Here is a 19358-nt window from a genome sequence, read left to right on the forward strand (position 1 = left end):
TCCCTGATGTGTCTGTGCAGCAAAACATCTGGTTGTGTGTAAGCTTGTCGCCAGAATGTATTTTGTTTTTTAAGTCCTTAGGCTATCCTATGATGGCAAGTACACACAGCAGATCGGGACAGACCATTGTGGCTACTGGCCAAAAAGCTAAATGAAGGATGAAGAGGGTCTGCTGTCATTATTTTTGTCTCAGTCAAAGACACAGTGGCCTGGTGTAAACTATGTGCCTGCAGCAAAACGTTTTCAACCACAAAAAAAACACAACATCTAATCTATCAAAGCATCTGAAACGGCTGTGCGGTCGCAATCAGGAGCTTGTCGAACAGGGAGGCCTCTGATAGTGATCCATGTACTCCAGCGAAACAACAGTTCTGTATCTCAGAGCGGGACACAGTGGGAGGGAAACTTTAAGTGGACAAGATCAGAATGAGTTCAGTCGCAGGGTATGTTGTAGAGGAGATGTTCACAGTTGACTCACCCTCATTCCAACGCATTATAGAGAAAATACCCAGAAAGGCCATTGTCAAGCTGCCACAGAACGAAAAGAGTCAGCTGGCCACTTGGGAAAGAGAATATGTGGTGATGAAATCAAATGTGATGGCCACACTCCTAGAGTATAAGACTTGGTTTCTGTCACACATGTGGACAAAACTTTCACGGCCCACGTCACTGTTTTGGAGAGGAAAAGGTACCAAGGAGCTTAATAGTAATAATGTTTTAAATCCTGGTATAAAACATACATCCCTGTAATGGCCAACATGTGTTTATATGTAGGGGGGAAAGCCAACATATGTGCTGCATCCTGAGAGTGAATATATGTTTCAGCATCATTTTCTATGACTCATGCTGGGAGCTAAAGGATGCCTTCAGGGCCACAAACATGAAAACAGCAAAGTCAGTATTTGCTCTGGCGTTGGTTTTTATAAAGCTCATCTCAGCACTGGTGTCTCCAATTACGACAGGCCACTGGGCTCGCTGCTCTTCCTTAATAGCTTCCTCCATATCTGACACTCTTCATTTCACCTAATGAGACTCTTCAAGATGTGAATAAAGGTATGCATATGATTTGTACAAGAGCTGAAAATGAGATATGCCTCGGGGCTCACTTCAAACAAGACAAAATTTGCAGCTCTGTAGCTTTAAACCAGACATCTGTTCAGCCTCCCTCGCTGGGGCCGAAAGGAAGCAGCCTGGGCTTCAGTGCCAAGGAGCCTCTTGTCTAAATCTTTGCCAACTTATTTGTCACTGCTGTGGCCTCATTGACCAAAGAACCAGCCAGCCACTTCAGCCTAATGGTACGGTCATCTGTCGGTTCATCTCATGGCTCCACAAGGAGTGCAGAGAAAGAGAGGGAGGAGGAGGGAGAGGCGGGTGAAACCAAATCCCTGACTGGATTCGCTCCTTGCTGTTAACACCGTGAAGTCACCTAAAGTTTATTGCCCGTCCATTTGCAAAAGAAAGATTTTACCCTCCCAGGAAGCTATAGAAAGCTCCTTAACAGCCTGACCTTCCTGTGTTTTTATGGAGCCGCGCAGCAATTTAGCATGTTTTACTTTCTCTGCTCCACCAGCTGAGATGCAGGAAAGTGATATGGAGGCTGGAGATCAGCATTAGCTATGTGACCAGGGAAGAGAGAGAGGGTGTGCTGTGCTGAAGTCCATATCTGCCTGAAACATCTCAACCGAGTCCATCAACCCAGCCGGCCTCCTGTGCCTGGAAGTCTGTCATAAAGCTGCATTATGTGGTTACCTTGAAATCTATGGGCCTGTAATAGAGATATTCAAGTGCACAATGAGGCTGGAAGAGGCAGAGTCTGACTGGATCAACAATAGACAGGCAGACAGGGTGGAAGCGCGCTGACTCTCGGATAAAGAAACTGTCATACAGCTACAGCTCCGGTTTATCTTTTAATTAACATCTCATACACCAAGACAAACACACCATCAATAATGCAGCAGCAACATGCTACAATATTAATGTCAGATGAAATGAGGTAATTAGACGGGTAAACTATTTTAAGCACATGTGCGCCTTGGCTGGCATGTGGAGAGGAAATATTGGGTAAAATAAAAAGGAATCCTGCTCAAATAGAAGCACGAGAAGAGGGGGGGAGCAGCTGATTCCATGTGTGCTGCGGCCAAACGGGAGGGGACCCAGGGCCAACATTTTGTTTGTCAGGACGAACAAATGGTGACAAACGATGGCAAATTGGAGTGAAGGCCCCCTGCTGAGCTATGGTCTGCAGGCTGTGGTCCCACTGGAGCAGAGAGGGCTATAGCTTGAGAGAATAAAGACACGCTCACACACACACACACACACATGTATAAAGTTATCGAAATGTAATAAAGTTCAAGGCGTGATGTGAATATAAACACAGACTCACAAACAATAAGACAGCAAAGAAAAGGAGCCATTGGAAGACTGGAGACGACACACAAAGGCTCCCTGACTATCTAATCCAATGTTTCACATGAAGGAGTTGAGCCTCTGCTGAGGACTAAAACAGCATTTGGTCTAATCCTATAAATCTATATGATCGAGACAGATGGAAAGTAAGTTCTCTGTGTCTCTACCTCTGGGAAAAAAAAAAATCTCTGCACGTCTAACCTCCACCGCCCTGATCTCCAGCCTCATCTGCAGGGTGAAGTGGAGCTCTCTGCAGTGAGTGGCGGAATAGAAGTGGTAACCACAACACGGCCATAAATAGATTCCAGGGGCCAGGTCCAGCTGTGTAAAAAAAAAGTGTATTTCATTTAATTGGCTGGGTAAGACAAAGATTTTTAATTTCCCCTGAGAGCTGGGTTGCCAACTTTTGTTTTTACACCGCAAAGAGGAAGAAGAAGTAGAAGAAGACGAAGAACTGCACTCTGAGCAGTGCCAGGAATTTACAATGTTCTCTTTTCCACAGGCGATGCTGTGCAGATATTGGATTAATTATGCAGATGTTTAAATATCAAACCCCAATCAAAGACTCTTACTAGTCTGTGAACCTTTGTGTGTCTGTGCTCCATCTCCCCCAACCCATCATGGCATATGCTGTGGGCACAGAGGACACACACTTACAGCTTTTCTTCCCTGCCTTCCCTTCCCTTCTCTTCCTCCCTCCTCCACACAGACTGGCCATTGTGCGCGGGCACAGATGAGATTTGCATGCATGTTAGACTGGATTACACATACAGGCTCTGGGAACCTGGACCCCTGTGGTCTCCCCTCACTGTTTGGGTCTGTGTTCTCCCTTTTCAATCTTCCACTTCAAACAAATCTCACAGCTTAATTGGCTCAGGAACATACAGAATCAAAGGTTAAATTCCTAGATTTGGGGCAAGCTGGAACAAAAAAAAAAGTTTTGGGAATTTCTTTGCAGCTGCCCACCAGAGTTTGTCTCAATCACTCACATGAAGCAGGCCCTCGTCGAGTTTTTACATCCATCAGCGGTCAGATTCCTAACTTGGGGAGATAAGAGTGTGTCGAAAGGGTTAATCCTCCCAGTGATAGGCTTAATCCATGATCTGAGGATGCTGTGTGTGTGTGAGAGGGTGGAGATGGCAGATAAGAGCAGTCAAATCTCCTTAAAAATAGCTGAGGACTCAGCATCAGTCTGCCAGGAGATGAGACAAACATTTGATGAATTGATTTGAATTTCATATTGCTTCCATGTCAATACTTTCCTTGATCATGTCTGCGTGTGCCTTTCTGGTCAAGCAAGCCTCTCCATCCATCAGTGTATTTATAGAGCATTTGCTGACACCAAAACAGAACTAAAGTGCTTGCAAACAGACAACAGGAAAATCTCATCTCAAAGCATTTGTGTGTCATTACATTTATTCATATGAGCATTAAAGTAAATTGTCAAATGCTGTCTTCTTAAAGCAGCTAAGCCCCGCGGAGCCTCTCTGCTCAGCAGGATTATAAATGAGATAGGATTTAATATTGATCCTCGGCTGACCTCCTATGAAGTTCTCATCATTTTATAATATTCTCCACACATACTATTAATGAGATCAATGGGCTCCCACAGGTCCATGCAGAGATAAACCTTGACCCTGCCAGACAACAAGGATGACTGGCTAAAGAATGAAACATGACGACTGGTTGTTTACTCAGACTTTTGCGGGTCTATACGAAGGCTTTACCTCCAAGAAGTCAAGATTCACCCAGCTGAGTATCGCCACCTTCAAAGGGACAGACCGTGAAATATTGAATCATTTTTATCTCACACTGGAACGAAACTGGTTGATGAGCAAATTTTCTGTCAGCTCTGAGGCTCTGTGCTGCAGCTCCTCGATTCACAAAGCAGGTTCACAAGCAAGCCACACACCTAAATGAGCCTCATAATTATCTGAATATATTTCCATTGCTACTACAATGAACCCCGACCAATGAGTGTGGCTGCCTTAAACTCAGCGTATGTCCCAAAGGCATTAATTTCACTACAGCATATAGGAGTATGGGGGTTGAATCATGTGGGTGGGTGGAGGCAACTGATTCAGTGTAGCTGAGGCAATACCATGCAGAATATAAACACACGGTGATGGCAGCTGGAAGAAATGAGCAGAGAGAAGGATTATTATTATGATTTTTTTGGGTGGGGGTGGGGGGGTGCTACCTGAGTGACTGTAGCCTCATATACATAGCCCAGAGTGCCGGCGTCATGTGTAATAAATCAAATCATTTGCTGTCTCACCAGCCAGCCCTGTTTTTGAATCCAAAGCTGCTTATGAGAGAAGAGACATGAGAAACTGTGATTTGTATTCATCAATACCAAGCCCCCACCAGCACACGCTGTCCCCTCTCCTCTCCTCTACCACTCCCCTGTCAGCTCATTAGTCGGCCATCTCAATATTGCTATAAGGTGTAGATTCAAACTCTCATCTAATTATGCCTGCATACACATATAATACGGCAAATTAGATAAAGAAAAACTCCTGCGTAATTGGTGGAAAAAATGTTACTGCCCGAATGTGTGTAGGAGGCAACCACTTCCTCTAAATTTCTCCACTACACACACACACATTATTGGACATGAGCCACACCTTGGCAATGACATCCAGAAGTCAGATTCTTAAGTCAGCAACAATACCATGTGTGAGAGTGTAAATCTCTGACCAGGCTGGCAGCAGACCAATTTACAGACATCTATTAAAAAGATATCCTGATGAATAGTCTGTTCCAAGGAACCAGAATTACACCCTGAATAAATATATTCCCGTAAAATTACATCTCTTAATAAATGATTTGTGGGGGGGCAGATCCTTCTGCACAAAATACAGCAACAGCAGGGGGAAAAGTGAATTGTGTAATGAATGTAGCTGGCCTGATTTCACCCCCATCCCCCATCACCCCCCCAACCCACTCACCACCTCATAACTAATAACTCATCTATCATCCACAACCTATTAACAACCATCCTCAGTCCAGCTAATGCCACCAGGAAGAGAAGAGCCTCCCTGCTGCTGCTAACATCATTGTTACACATCAGTTCCAGTCAAATGCTGTTGGTCTATTTGTGAACAAATGTCTTTGTCAGCGTCACAGCTGGTCAGTGTCACTAACAGCTAATGATAGAAGGTGATTGGATAAGTTTGGTTGAATCTCTACTGCGTGCATTTGGTAAGTTTTCATAAACTTGGCAGCATCTGCCTCCTAGTTCACATCTGGAGCACAGAAAACTGCTTGGTTAGGTTTGGAGACATATTGTGACCATGGACATTTTCACATTCAGACAAAAAATTATTTTTTTTGAACATTGAAATAAATATTAAGAGCTCATATTAGAGCTTGTACCAACCTTATCATGTCTGGTTCATCCTCTGGGATCATAAATTTGTCGTTGGATAAAAATTAAAGAATCTATCATTGCCAGAAAATAAATATCTGATATTTAACATAAACCATTCCAAGGGTAAAAACAAAAACTCACGGCGAGTCATCCTTTTACTTCTATGGCCCTCGTCTGTAAACCAGAGCACCTGAAGATTTTTTTTGAAAGGTGCTATATAAATAAAGTGATTGATTGATCTTAATGCATCACCATCCTCAACTTTGAAGCCATAAATGGAGAATATGTGTTTAAACATATATATATATAAAAACTAGTCTTTAAAAGGCATTAATTATGCATCTAAAAATGAATTTATAAATGGATCATGCAGGAGGTCAAAAGTCTTTGTCGTGCTTGGTGTAACAGCACGAAGAGAGAGAGAGAGCTTGGTGTAATCACAACAATCAGGGCAGAGACTGGACATGACAAACTAAATGTGAGTTCACAGGTCAATTTGTTGTAAAGAAGCAACACAAAAAAGCACTAAACACTGAGTAACTTTACAGACGTAGTGTGTTCCTGCTCCACAGTATAAAGGAGCTTCAGTCGAGCAGCATGCACATGCCTCCACTACACTCCACTACACCTTCATCTGTAACCAGGGTTTCCACTCTCAAATTACATAATATTATTTTATCTTTGGCTTCATTCTTTCACCTCTCACAAAAATCCCATCTCCATAGCGACACAGTCTCCTCCACGGTTCAAGGAAATAATTGTTTTCTCCTGCATCAAATGGTTGTTCTGTGTACCTTTAAAAATTCATAACTTGTGCGTCTGTGTGCCTACCTCTGGTATACTTAACATAAAAGCTCAAGGCCTCTGACTTTTCTATTTATGTCATTTCTGGGGTGGAGGGGTGTGACTATATAGGCTGTCACAGAGGACTGCACTAGTCCACCACTACTGTATATGAAAGCAGGCGTATGGATTGCTGTTTGTGTATTTACAGTGTCCTTGGCTGGAGTGGCTGTATGACTCTCTCTGCATTGTTGTTGGTCAGGTAGACTCTTATAATATCAAGAGGCCTGTATATAGGATATATTACAGGATACAATAGGTTATAGGATATAAACAAGGAAACATTAACGCTAACATGCAGTCATAAAAGTCATACAAAGCAACAACATCCATCCAAGGTAGCTTACAATGAGCTCCAGTGGTCACAGTGCTAACAAAGCAAGCAACAAATGGACCCTTAAATAATGTGTATTTTTAGATGCCTATGTAAAGTTCTATTGAAAAACATTATTTGTGTATCTTTGGGTTGCTGTATTGGAATTCCTTCAAGTAAATACATAAATAAAGCATCAGGAATCATGCTGAAAAGGCGAGCAGATTCAAAGGGAGTAAATTCAGGCTTGACCTGATTTCGTGCACCCTGTTATCTCCCTTAAAATGTCAAGTACCTGAATACGCTGATTGGGGCATGAAAATACTTATATATATATTATGTCCTTGAGTCCTAGAGATTAGAATTTCCATTTCAGGCAAAAAGCCCCTGGAAAAGCCAAACATCACATGCTGAGTGTAGAAAACTGGAAAAGGTTACTGAGCCTTATCTGCAATTATGCAAAAACACAGAGATTGGCCAAAGCCGCGTTCACTGCTACAAAGGGAATCGACAATGCCTTGATGTTGCTTACAGCAGTGCCCCCCTCCTCACACAGCAGATATGTAGCATACAGCACATCCTAGAGGAGAATACAGGCAAGAACAGCTGACTGTACACTACTCACACCTTGTCAGGCTTTGAATTATAGATACAAGCAATTAAACTTTAAATCCCCCCTTATAGTAAAAAAAAGGTAGAAAAGAATAATTAACTTTTTAAATTTGGTTTTAATTTGACTGTAGAGGAACAGATTCAGATAACAACATCAAACTGGATTAATTGTATCCAAGGTTTAAATGTCTAGATTTATTCCAGTGCTACAAAAACATCAACACATCTTTAAAGCTTCACTCTCTCTGACCCTTTCTTCTTTCAGCTACGCTGACACGGAGCTGCTAAGATGTTGACAACTCCACTTCTGCACTCATTGTGTCAACTCGTTCATTTTCACAGAGGTTTCATTCTTTACAGGAAGGAAGACGAAGAAAAAGAAACAAAAAAAACTGTGCATGGGTCACATGGTAAAACCTGCTCTTACCCCCCCCCCCCCCCCCCCCCCCCCCCCCCCTTCAACACAGGGGAATATAAATAGTTCAGTTTAAAAATAATGGCTTTCATCTTCAATTACAACTCTGAATATGCACTATGAGGGCAATGGTGCCCCCTTGTGTAACGCTTAATTAATAGTCTGATAGTAATGAATGCTGATAAACAGAGACAGCCTATATACAGTGTGTTACCTGTGTGAGCCCCTCTTTACAGGTTCTGAGGTCCAGTGTGTGTTTAAAACATTTTTTTTTATTCTGCACTCATAGACTTCTTTTCTCTGCAGTAAACTTGTATTGATTCTCTCAGAAGTGAAGGGCATTCCCTCTGTCCGTCTTTAGCCTCCATAGGCGGGTCTATCCTCCGCTGTCAGAGCTCTGTGCACACTGCACCACCCTGGGCTCAGTCAGGCGCTCATAGGACAGCACCATCATAACCTGAAAATGTACACCGTGAAATGGCTTTAGAGAATAGAGTGCACCGAGTAATAAGAGCACCGAGTAATAAGCAAGGGTCTATCAAAGACATGCTGAGTTAAGGATTGTACTGACAAGTGCTGCCTGTGGATACTGTTTTTCTCATTAGATCGAACACGAAAAAGAAAGTTTTCTTATCAGCACATAAGATCTGGTTGCAGACCTGAGAGGCTGCAGACTGAAGCTGTGCCCCCTCCCTTCAAGAACTTAAAGAGGCTACTGCTTAAACATGAGGCCTTCTGGAGAGTCAGTGTTTGACCATCTTTTCTGAGCTACTGTAGAAACATGCTGCAAAATTCTGTCCTCTTTAGTACAGTTAAAAAATGAGTTTCTGACTAATTAAAAGCTAAATTTTGGGTGTTTGGAAAAAAGAAAATCTTTCTAATAATTGTAGCTACATAACAAGTGATTTAACTGTAACTGTGTGACAGCTCACCTGTCTGAAGTAAAGACTGCACAGTATCATTTCCCATCATATCCTGATTAAGCCTTTCTTCCTGTTGTGGATAATTAATTAGAATTGGCCTAATTAATCAAGTTAAGCTGTTTTTTTTCACGTGCACTCCCTCTCTTTGGTGTCTCTCGCACATCATAATACAATGCTGCATACTATGGCATCATAACAGTATGATCCCAACCCAATGTTCCTACAGTGTTCCCATCATTGTCTATTGTTACTAAAGATCGTATACTCAGCAATAATTTAATATTTTTGCGATGTTTTCGACATCATTTTGGCACATGTGGAGCTCTGTAAATTTGTCAGTGCAGAAACAAAGACACTTTTGCAATAATTCCTACTCTTTGTTGTACTTACTGTGATGAGTATGAGCAGAGCCAGCATCATGCCCAGCATTATGTACAAATTATCGGTGAGTCCTCCAGCCCACAAAGGACCCAAGATGGTAGCCAGGCCCCCCACTGAGCGTCTGACACCTTGGCTAAATCCTGTTGGTTGGATATATCACAAAAAAAACTTTCATCTACACACATTTAAATATGGCTGTAAAAGTTCAGTATGTGTCATTTTCTTCTGTGCATCACAAACACTGAGAAGCAATCTGTTGTTTTAACGTGTTGAGCGGTGCCAAGGTAAAATGAGCCAACCTTGTGTTTTCTCAGCAGTGACTTTGGAGAAGAGAGACACCTGAGACACGGCCACGAAGGGAAGCCCCAGCAGCTGCAGAAACACTCCGATGATGAAGGCTGACAGCTCCCATCCATAACCACCTGGCAGAGATGGAAAGATGATATCAATTACAACAGTTTGCCCACAGATTACACAGAATGTACTGCTAACATTTACTGTAATCTAACATCAGCTCTCCCATATCCAGGTGGAGTTATTGTCTTTTTTTTACTTCTCTTATGCAGTGATAATGACTCAAAGAGTGTGACAGATCATACTTCAGTTGTGCAGCCCCCTCTTCCATCGGTTTTTAACTTCCCTCCACAAATGGGCTGGCACCACCAGAGATGGCTCTGTCTGAAAACAAAGCCGCTGCCAAGCTGGCAGCCACTCCATTTTTGTTCTCTGCTGCTTTGCATCATGCACATGTTTGTGTGAATTCCTGCCCACTCAAATTATTGGATGTTCCCACGTGAGCTGAAAGTCAATAATCGTTTCAGCAGTCAAGGATGTTTCTGAGTGGCCCAGGCAAAAAAAAATAAAAAATACACATCTCTCCAGGTGTCTGTCTTTCAGGCATCATGTCTTTGTTTGGCTGTTTTAGCTGTAACTGTAACAAATAGCGAACAAATGTAGCCTATGCTTTAACAAATAGCATTTTTCTCTAATTAGATTACAGTAATCCTTTTATATGTACTCAGGCACTACCAGCACCAGCACCTGTCACTTATAATCATAGCGATAAATGTGACAAGCTGCAACAGACGCGGGCCAACATGAACATACAGAATCCGGTTTGCCTGTATGATCTCCTGCTGGCCTAGCAGAGCCTGAATGATATCACTTACAGAGCACTCTCAGCTCAGCCAGTGTGTAACCCAATATGGCTCCACTGTGCTCTACACAGCAAACCTGGTCACACAGAGAGGATTTGGCTTGCAAAACGTGCTGTTTTGAGCCTGTGTGTGTGTCTGGGTGTGTTTTCACAGGCAGGTTAGCACCTCGGGGGTTGCAGAGGAAGATGAGGCACCAGATACAGGCGGCGCAGCAGATGACCAGGCCCACGGCCAGCACGGTGCGGTCTGCCACCTTCTTGCTCAGCCAGCGCACGAAGAAGAAGCCCAGGATGACCTCCACCCCACACAGGCTGTACATCAGGCTGTTGCCCAGCTCGCCAAAGCTGAAGTGGCGCTGCGTCAGAGGAGTCACCATGGTCTGGGAATTTTTTAACAAACATGTTAGTTAGACAAACAGTCACAGGTGGAGGAGGATATTCTTGTTAGCGAGCACCTTTTAAGTCCTTCAAAGACTTCAGACAGTCCAGATCAAAAGAACGCTTCTGTTTTTATTTGAAAATGATTACATAAAGCAGGTTAGCACTGTGTGACTGTTCAGTCGCCTGGGTTTAATGAGGCCCCTTCATTTTTCATGTTGCAGACTTGATTATGTGCACTCGTTCCAACAGTTTTACTTTGAGCCAGACTTGATTATTTTCTTCTCTTTCCAGGCAAGGCTCAGACTGATTCAGTGTGGATGAAGAACAAACAGTTTGACATTGTGAGAAATGTTTGGAAACTCAGGCTGATGGATCTTAACGGTAGCTGCTCTCACCTCCAGCGCTGTCTGATTGAAGAGAGTGATGAACTGAGCCGTGAGCAGAACAACCACCTCTTCTCTGAGGAACTCTGAAAGACAGGGAGATAGACTGCCAACCACCAAAACCAAAGAGAAACCCACAAAACAAGCTCAGGCTGCTACTATTAAACTGAAAGTTTTGATTTGCAAGCTAACTTGAGATAAAGAACTTTAAAGAGAAAAGACGCCTTGGACTGTCTGAGCAGTCTGAACCTTGAAGAAGGCAGACATGATGAATCCTGGCTGGTTGGTCCTGTTGATTATTCAGTCCAATAAACTGTCCATTTCTTTTGCTGGATATAAGCTCTGCCTTTTTCATGTCCAAAACATGAAAAATATATATTTTAATAAATTCCAAAATTCAGCTTTTCCTGGAACCGAAACTCCCTTATGGACTTGGAGAGGAGGAAAAAAGAGCTGGGCCTGCTGCTAAATTTGGATTTAGATGCCAGATGGCTGAATGGATGGCTTGATATTACAGCATGACATCCACTATGGTGCAGCTCTATCTCAGTCTTTGTGAAATTATTTACATGCTTTCATTTTATGTAAAATATTAAGTGTGTATGTGTAGATACAGAGTGGAAAAAGGCTTGCATACAAGTAAATATTATTTTAGATATGGGTTTAAAAATGTTACTGAGTCTGTGATAACCTTTGCTTTCAGTCCAAAAGATACCAGACTTACCTTCATGTCTGTCCAGACTCATATGTAGTAAAGACTTTAAAAGATTCAGACAATGGTGAAAAAAAGTTAGAATATCTTGAAAATCACTAAAATTAGCCCATAAATTCTTAAATTGTGGTCACGATTACTGAAGCCTATGATCATCTCAAGTAAAAAGCCAATGTAATGCAATAAACCAACTACAGCGCGATCACATGACTATGATGTCACCACTATAATCAGTCTATCCACAAGCCCAAGTGCCACATGAGAAGATCTGTCACTGTGTTCTTCAACAACATAAAAAATGTTGTGTTTGTTTCTGCAGGTTCAAGACTTCAGTGTGATGATATCTTGAAAATGATTGGCTGTATCCAGATCTCATTATATATATATTTACATGCTTGCAGTTCATCCAGTTGTTAATAAAAGCAAACGTGCATTGACTTTTTTACTGTTGTTGAGGTGTTTCTCTAAATTTCATGACCCCTACCAGAAATAAAAAAGACCAGACGAAAGAAAGAGAAATATACTCCTGATTTTCAAAGGTTCCTCACAGATACACAGAAAGTCTGGGGACGATCAATAATTCAAGAGAGTGAATACAGACACACTGTAACGGCCAACAGTGACTGCTACTGTACACGACAGAGCAGACATCCTCCGGCCTTTGGCCAAGATTGTGCCATTGTAGAAACCTCTTCAGAACAAAAAGCAATCAATGAGAAGAATGTTGGCCACATTACCAATTCTGTCTCGATTCCATCCACAAGTCAACCACAGCAAGCCAGTCAATAAAAAAAGAAGTCTGCTATCCATCCCTCTGCCACATCTTCAAAGAGTGAGAGAATCAATATGAAGTTCTGACACACACAAACCTGAGCACCCACATACACACGTGCACACACAGTGTAACAAAGTACAGACAGAGATAATCAATAGCAGTACACAATCACTGCTTGTATCCCCATGTAAACTTACTATGACACTAATCCTGCAGGACACTTGACATCACATATATACATTCACACACACTGACTTAAACCAGACCCCAGCACACACATCCAATCAATACACAGGGAATCTGATCTGACATGCTGCACAAAATTCCAGAGACAGACCAGGAGAATAGAAGGCGTGTGTGTGTGTGTGTGTGTGTGAAGGCAAGGAAATCAATAGAGCAGATACGAAACATGTGCATTGGCAGTGGCAACTCTTCCTACCTGAACCCCCACAAATGAGCTGACAGTCATTACTCAGGACACTCAGTCAAACCTGCTCGCTCACCTCTGCTGGCGCTGAAGTTTTTGAAAGGGTTGGAGGCTCCATGGATAGGCTGCATCTCCGACGAGGTGGAGGTCTCCAATTGGTCGGACTGGACAGCTCTGTAGGTGTGCACCAGCTCCTCGTCGGTCGCCATCAGCGGCACCACCTCGTCGTCCTCCTCCTGTTTGATTTCTACCATCATGGCTCCCCCTTCTGAGCTGATGGGTGGTACATCCCAGTACATAGCCAGGACGACAAACTGGAGCAGCACCCACAGCAGACACATGAAGATCTGAAGGGAAAAGAAACAAATACATATTTTTAAAGATATTAGATCCTGGTGGAGTATCAGGAGATATAAAGTCTTCCATTTATGTAGAAAAAAACTGGTACAGTATAATCAAGGGAGGCATTCAGGGTTTCCATTGAAATGGAAAATTGGAAGCAAGCGTTGTAGTACATCTCATTTTAAGCTATATCTGTGCTACAGGTGTTTTATTCTGGCACACTCATGAGATGGAAATAGATCGATGCAGGTTGTTACAGGCCTGAGTGTAGCTGCAGGTGTTTTGTATTCTTCTAACTCAAGAGGAGAATAAAGCAGAAAAAACACAGAATGTAGAGTGACTATTTCTGTGAGTTGTTTCTGTATTCATGAGTCTTTCGGAGAACCTTAGATTAACTGATTATCTGGATGCTGTTACCCCAGGAGACGTATACTTGTTCACAACAAAGGGCCCCAGTTTGAAATCACACAGCCGCAGGAACAGGTTGAACGCCGGCCCTGGAGAGACAGGAGGAAGTGCTTTTAAGATGAGACGAATGGAGGATGTGTGGAAACAGCAGCCTACACCTTTAGTGATTTTATTGAATGTCTCCTCACAGTTTAAAACTGAACATCAAAGAAGACATTGCAATATCTGATTTCTCTCAGCAGACAGAGGAGGTATGTGGAGAGTTGTGAAATGACACCTGTCTTACTCTGCTAAGAGGAGAAAGGGTGAAGTGTGGGGTGGGGGGGGACTGACCGACAAGAAGGCCAGCTTGTCGACAGGCCATAATGGCAGCAAAGATACCAGCGCGCTCCTCAGGCCGAGTGCTCCGAGTCAGGAAACCAAAAATGGAGGAGCCAGCTCCAGCACCCACACCTGAGAGGAGAACAATATCGATCTGTTACACCTTTAAACCACGTTTAACCCACATTTACAGTGCTAGGACTCAACTGGTTAATGACATGCGTGTGTGTGTGTCTGTGTGTGTGTCACCTGCTACAAGCCGACTGCACAATAAGAGCCACTTTGAATATCCAATAAAATACATGAAGTTACCTACACAAAGGACAAAAAATAACATGTGAATCATATTAATATTAGCCAGTACTGTGTTAACTGCAAGCAGCATAATTGTTATAAATATATACAATGTTTGTATTTGTACAATAATTTTACTACCTGTATGATCAATAGTGCCAAAAAACCTTATGATGTACAATAGTTTGACCTTTCAATTACATATAGTTTTAATTGAAGTTGCCAACATCAGACCCCATGTCTGCACAGTATAAACTGATCACGAGGTCTTCTCATGTGTCTTCTTTCCAGCCAGTCTGCCTCCGGTGACGTTGTGAGCTGATCACAGAGTATATTTTACTTCAAAATGCTTTCAACGCTGTGGGGGAGCTCATCCTGCACCCCACACAGGGTGACGTGTTCTTCCTTCCAACCAAATGTGAAAGTTAAACTGTGATAATTACTGAAGGAGATTGGCTGCAGCAGGAATCAGGATGACAATTCGTCCCAAAATATGATTATTTTAAGCTTCTGGTATGATAATCCATATTTTCCCATCTGGAAACACAGCCTAAGTATGAGTTGCAGTTTAAATACAGTAGCTGAACACACTCAGTGCATTAGTCTAAACATGAACCTGTCACATGATTTGTCTTGTGGCTTGACTACTCACCAGCGATCTCAAAGAGATTAGAGAACAGGATGATGGACTTTGTAGTTTTGCTCCGATCAGACCAGAATCCAAACAGTGGACCTGTGAGCAGCCCACTGAGGCTGAAGGCAGACAGACCCAGACCCAGGAAGTAAGGTGGGGCCTCCAAAATCTGCAGATACCTCCATATTGTAGGCAAAATGACGGCTGAGACCAGTAAGGAAGGATGAGTGAAGTTAAATCAGCTGTGATGTGTTCTCACCAAATGCTGCCATAATGAACTTACCATACTCTATACCACTCAGCATGAATATCAGTCCAATGGTGAGAAACGTTAGATTCCTCTTTTTGTGATTATCCATTGTGCTCTGTAAGTCGCTGCCTTTTATGCACTGACTTCTGTCTGCACATGTTGTTCTGAAATGCTCTTCAGAGACGTAATCAGATAACAGGAGACGCCGTGTGTCCACTTAAAACTGCAGGCCAAGACATTCAGAGGAATTTGTCGCTCTATTGTGCAGGGTCATGATGATGAAAAACCTCTGCAGCAGAAGTGAGGCCTGAAAAACAAGACATAATAAATCAGCTCTGTAAATGGCGCGGCCCAATCTAAACCAATTAGACAATCTTTTAAGCATTTATGTTAAAGATGGAGTCCACGTCCGCAGTGAAGCTCCATGCTGCCGGCCTCACGGTCAAGGCAATGTCTCAGGTTACCAGGTGAGGTAAAATATCTCGAGCTTTATGCATTTTTAATCTTCTTTCCTTCAGTTTCATCAAAAGCACTGCTCCCACCGACCCTGTGTAAAAGTGTGCCTGGCCTATCTGCCCACATAAGTTACAGATGAAAGTTGCTTATTTTTAAATGCTCCATTTTCCAGTTCACAAATATAATACATCACAGAGTCACAAAATTAAAAGGGAATAAAATATAACAGATAAACAATGATTGCACTTCCCCAGAATATGGAGCTTTAACAGAGGAGCATGTGATAAAGGTAAATATGGTATTAACACTGTGCTGTATTCAATACTGAATATATTAGGTATGACACTGCTGTCTGTTTTGTTGAGTGGTTGCTCTGTTTTCAGGCTGCTGTGCTGTTCCTAGCCTTGGGCTTGTTATATTAAACAGAACTGTCACCAAGTTAATACCTCCATATGTTTTTCAGCAACCCATGAATAATACAAGGCATTTGAATTGTTTGAATAACACATATAAACTTGCTCAGCACCTTGCACACACAGTGTCCAGGTAATCCGAGAAGAGCTCGACGGGCCATGAAAAGACGGAGGACTCATTTGTTTGGGTCAGTATCTCTTCTATATGTATGTGTGTGTGTGTGTGTGATGGATGGTTTGGTTTCCAATAGTGACTTTATTCTCTGAATGATTTCCTATAGTTTGTACTCACCAGTGCAGTGTCAGCCTGTTGTTTCATTCTGTGTTTAAAATTAATCAAGAAGACACTCATCTGGCTCAGCTTTTCCATGACAAGCTGCTGCAGCTGAGCGTCACAGGCCCTCTGAGAGGCCATTAGCATCCTACCTGCCTTACCTGAGGTGGTTTCTATAGAAACTCACAGGAGTATGGAAGGTGTTGTTGAACTCACCTTTGAGCCTGGGTAAACAACAGGAAGTTCCCTGGTGAATAAACTGCAATCTAGTCCACTCAGCCAGTCGCCACGCTTCACACAGGCGCCCTGTTGGAGGTATGAGATGATCGTCTGTTTGCAGAAGGACATTTGACTTTCAGATAGCGAGGAGCTTGTTAGGTTGATACATACTTTTTGAGGTTGGGAGGGGGCCAGGATAGAAGTGGGCATGTTCTTGAATGCAGCTTCTTCCCGGAGGTCGTTCAGCATCCCCATTAACATCAACCTGCATGGTGCTCGCAGGCGGCAGACACGGTAAGAGTGGGCCGGGCCTGGCAGCAGGACTTCTGAAAACACTGCTGGGAGTTCATTAGGAAGAAAAACACTGCTGAATTTAAATAGGGCTTATCCACACTATATAGGGGCCCACTGGGTTTGTAAAAAAAAACACATGCATAGATCTGAGATTTGCATTGACTAAATTCACTTAGCTGATCCTACATTGGAGAATATTAGTCTAAGAAAACTGCTGTGTGTGGCTCTGTGGAAGCAAAACAACCCTGATGATGTCTTTAGGGTTATGACTTCCAAAGATCAATAGAAATGTATTTCATAATGAATCATGGGAAATGTAGGATCCATGTTTATAAGACTTGACTCATGAATAAGGGTTTTCTAATGACCTGAGTCTCTTCAGATTTTTATTTTATTTTTTGTATTTCTAAATAATTATGGGGCAGAATGTATGCAGGATGTTGAGTAAAGTCTGGTTACATCCATGCATGCATTGGTGTGTCTTTGTTTTGAGACACAGGGAGCTCCTCAACACAACGGTAGTACAGGAGCATGAGTGCTGTCGAGGAGCAGATAGCCGCGAAGGGCAGGGAGCTTGGACCCAGATGCCGGTGTCAAGTGTCGGGGAGGACAGAGCCATCCTGCTGGGCTTCACTATGATGGCCTTCTCAGTGCTCATGTTCTTTGTGGTTGGCATCACTGTGGTCAAACCCTACATAAACAGGTACGCTGCAGCCAGTCTGATCATGCTGGAGAGGATGATGTGAAAGCACTAAATCATATGATACATTTGTTTATGTCATTAAAAATGTCAACAGCTAAAAGACAAAATGTTTTCAAAAATGTTGGACATTTGACCTCACAGACCCTCAATATTGTTTCACATAAAACTTTGTTAGGATGAATCAAACCCAGTTTATATCTGAAGCTTTTAGGAATCCTTCCTTCTCTGGGCATGATTACAGTTTGTACAAAATTACATGACACTCCATCCTGTATTTGAAATTTTTCAATTAGAGCCTCTCTGACAGCATAGGCCAGGCCTCTCTGAACCTCCACCCACTGGTTGTCTTGCAGTAACTGGGAGGGCCAGGTGGACTGTGTGCTGAGGCAGACTGACATCCCAGAGGAGTGGGTGGACTGCAGAGGTGTGAGCACAGTGCCCTGCCTGAGGGTGATGGTTAACCTCACTGCCTCCAATCAGGAGGCTTTTCTCCACTTTGATGAGGAGACAGTCCTCCTCGGGACTGAGGTAGGGATTTATGTCAGTAAATTCCAGGTTTCAGGAATTCACCTTATAGCAGGTTTGGATCTGCTTCAGACAGGGTATAGCTCGTCGACTGCAGAGGAGGAGCAGACTGAATCTGGAGCACTCTGACATGTAGGACTGGTTGTAGTAGTTTTGGTGGGTCTTAATTTTACTTGTCAAGACACAGAATAATCTTTAATAACCATTATGGCTGTAACACCACAGACAAGGGACCTGAGAAACTGAATCACCTCTTTATTGCTCCCCAAGGGGAAATCCACTTAACAGTTCATAAGACTGTGTAAGGAAATGTTAATTCTATTTCAAATTTAAACTAAAGTAGAAAAAGAAACTACAGCTACAGGAAGAAATGACCTCCTGAGGAGTTCAGAGAGACTGTTAAATGTATGTAACTATGCAGGACTGACTGACAGGATGGAAAAGCAGCCTCATAAGTCAGCAGGTATCATCGGGAGATGCTCCCTTTACTGCAATTCTCTTTCATTCAGAATCACTGAATAAAATTTTGTGCAACAAATGTTCAAAAAATGCCCTCGCAGCTTGTCTCACTGATTGCAATCAGTGCTGCCAACTGTAACAAGCAGGTCACTTGATAAAAATGACACTCAAATCTCATTCTCTTTCTTTGCTCAGTGTTTCTACATACCAAAATGTCAAATGGACAGAAAAGCACTTCAAGATGAGGTCAAAAAGTTGAAAAGCAGCCTGGACAGTCATCTGGGCAGCACCTCATGCTGCCTCAGTGACACCAACAGACACCCAAGCCATGTCATCTTGAACAAGAAGTACACTTTGAGGAAGATTCTGCTGGCGCTGCTGTGGCCCTGTTTGATGCTGGGTGGGGGAGCTCTGCTGGTGGGCCTTGTGAAGCTGACACAGTGCCTGGCCAATCTGTCCTCTGAGGTGTGCAATGAGACCACAAAGGGCAGGCTGCCTTCAAGATACACTCAGTACAAGTTGTACAGACTCCTGCGGAGGTCCAGCATGCAATTTCCTTCATGACATATCCAGCAAGTACCCTGCAACATACCACATATTACATTTGTAATCATGTGACTGGTGTGTAACATAAACCAGGGCTGATATGTAAAATCAATTTTGGAC

General features: G+C 42.8%; 2 protein-coding genes across 2 annotated transcripts; one reads left to right on the top strand and one right to left on the bottom strand.

The window, feature by feature from the left end:
* Positions 1 to 8338: 8338 nt before the first annotated feature.
* LOC114450176 (major facilitator superfamily domain-containing protein 8-like) lies at positions 8339 to 15500 on the bottom strand. The gene is made up of 11 exons (XM_028428143.1): positions 15383 to 15500; positions 15118 to 15303; positions 14421 to 14483; positions 14184 to 14303; positions 13860 to 13939; positions 13177 to 13447; positions 11199 to 11272; positions 10589 to 10802; positions 9566 to 9688; positions 9276 to 9406; positions 8339 to 8419 (listed from the first exon to the last, which is right to left on the bottom strand). The coding sequence occupies exons 1-11, from the start codon at positions 15456 to 15458 to the stop codon at positions 8339 to 8341; spliced, it is 1419 nt and encodes a 472-aa protein (XP_028283944.1). The 5' UTR covers positions 15459 to 15500.
* Positions 15501 to 16885: 1385 nt separating this feature from the next.
* On the top strand, positions 16886 to 19256 carry kcnmb3 (potassium calcium-activated channel subfamily M regulatory beta subunit 3). The gene is made up of 4 exons (XM_028427502.1): positions 16886 to 17005; positions 17505 to 17708; positions 18062 to 18236; positions 18888 to 19256. Exons 1-4 carry the CDS (start codon positions 16920 to 16922, stop codon positions 19254 to 19256), a joined length of 834 nt encoding a protein of 277 aa, XP_028283303.1. The 5' UTR covers positions 16886 to 16919.
* Positions 19257 to 19358: the final 102 nt, after the last annotated feature.

Source organism: Parambassis ranga, chromosome 17 (assembly GCF_900634625.1).
Source record: "Parambassis ranga chromosome 17, fParRan2.1, whole genome shotgun sequence".
In the NCBI taxonomy this organism is placed as follows: domain Eukaryota; kingdom Metazoa; phylum Chordata; class Actinopteri; family Ambassidae; genus Parambassis; species Parambassis ranga.

Bases quoted from the DNA above. Each gene is read 5' to 3' on its own strand.
- LOC114450176 (XM_028428143.1), bottom strand. From the start codon at position 15,458: ATGGATAATCACAAAAAGAGGAATCTAACGTTTCTCACCATTGGACTG. The intron at 10,803-11,198 runs GTGAGAGCAGCT...AAAAATTCCCAG, and splicing joins TCAATCAGACAGCGCTGGAG to ACCATGGTGACTCCTCTGAC. The intron at 9,689-10,588 runs GTGCTAACCTGC...CATCTCTGCCAG, and splicing joins CTTCCTCTGCAACCCCCGAG to GTGGTTATGGATGGGAGCTG.
- kcnmb3 (XM_028427502.1), top strand. From the start codon at position 16,920: ATGTTCTTGAATGCAGCTTCTTCCCGGAGGTCGTTCAGCATCCCCATT. The intron at 17,709-18,061 runs GTACGCTGCAGC...GTTGTCTTGCAG, and splicing joins GTCAAACCCTACATAAACAG to TAACTGGGAGGGCCAGGTGG. The intron at 18,237-18,887 runs GTAGGGATTTAT...TTCTTTGCTCAG, and splicing joins CAGTCCTCCTCGGGACTGAG to TGTTTCTACATACCAAAATG.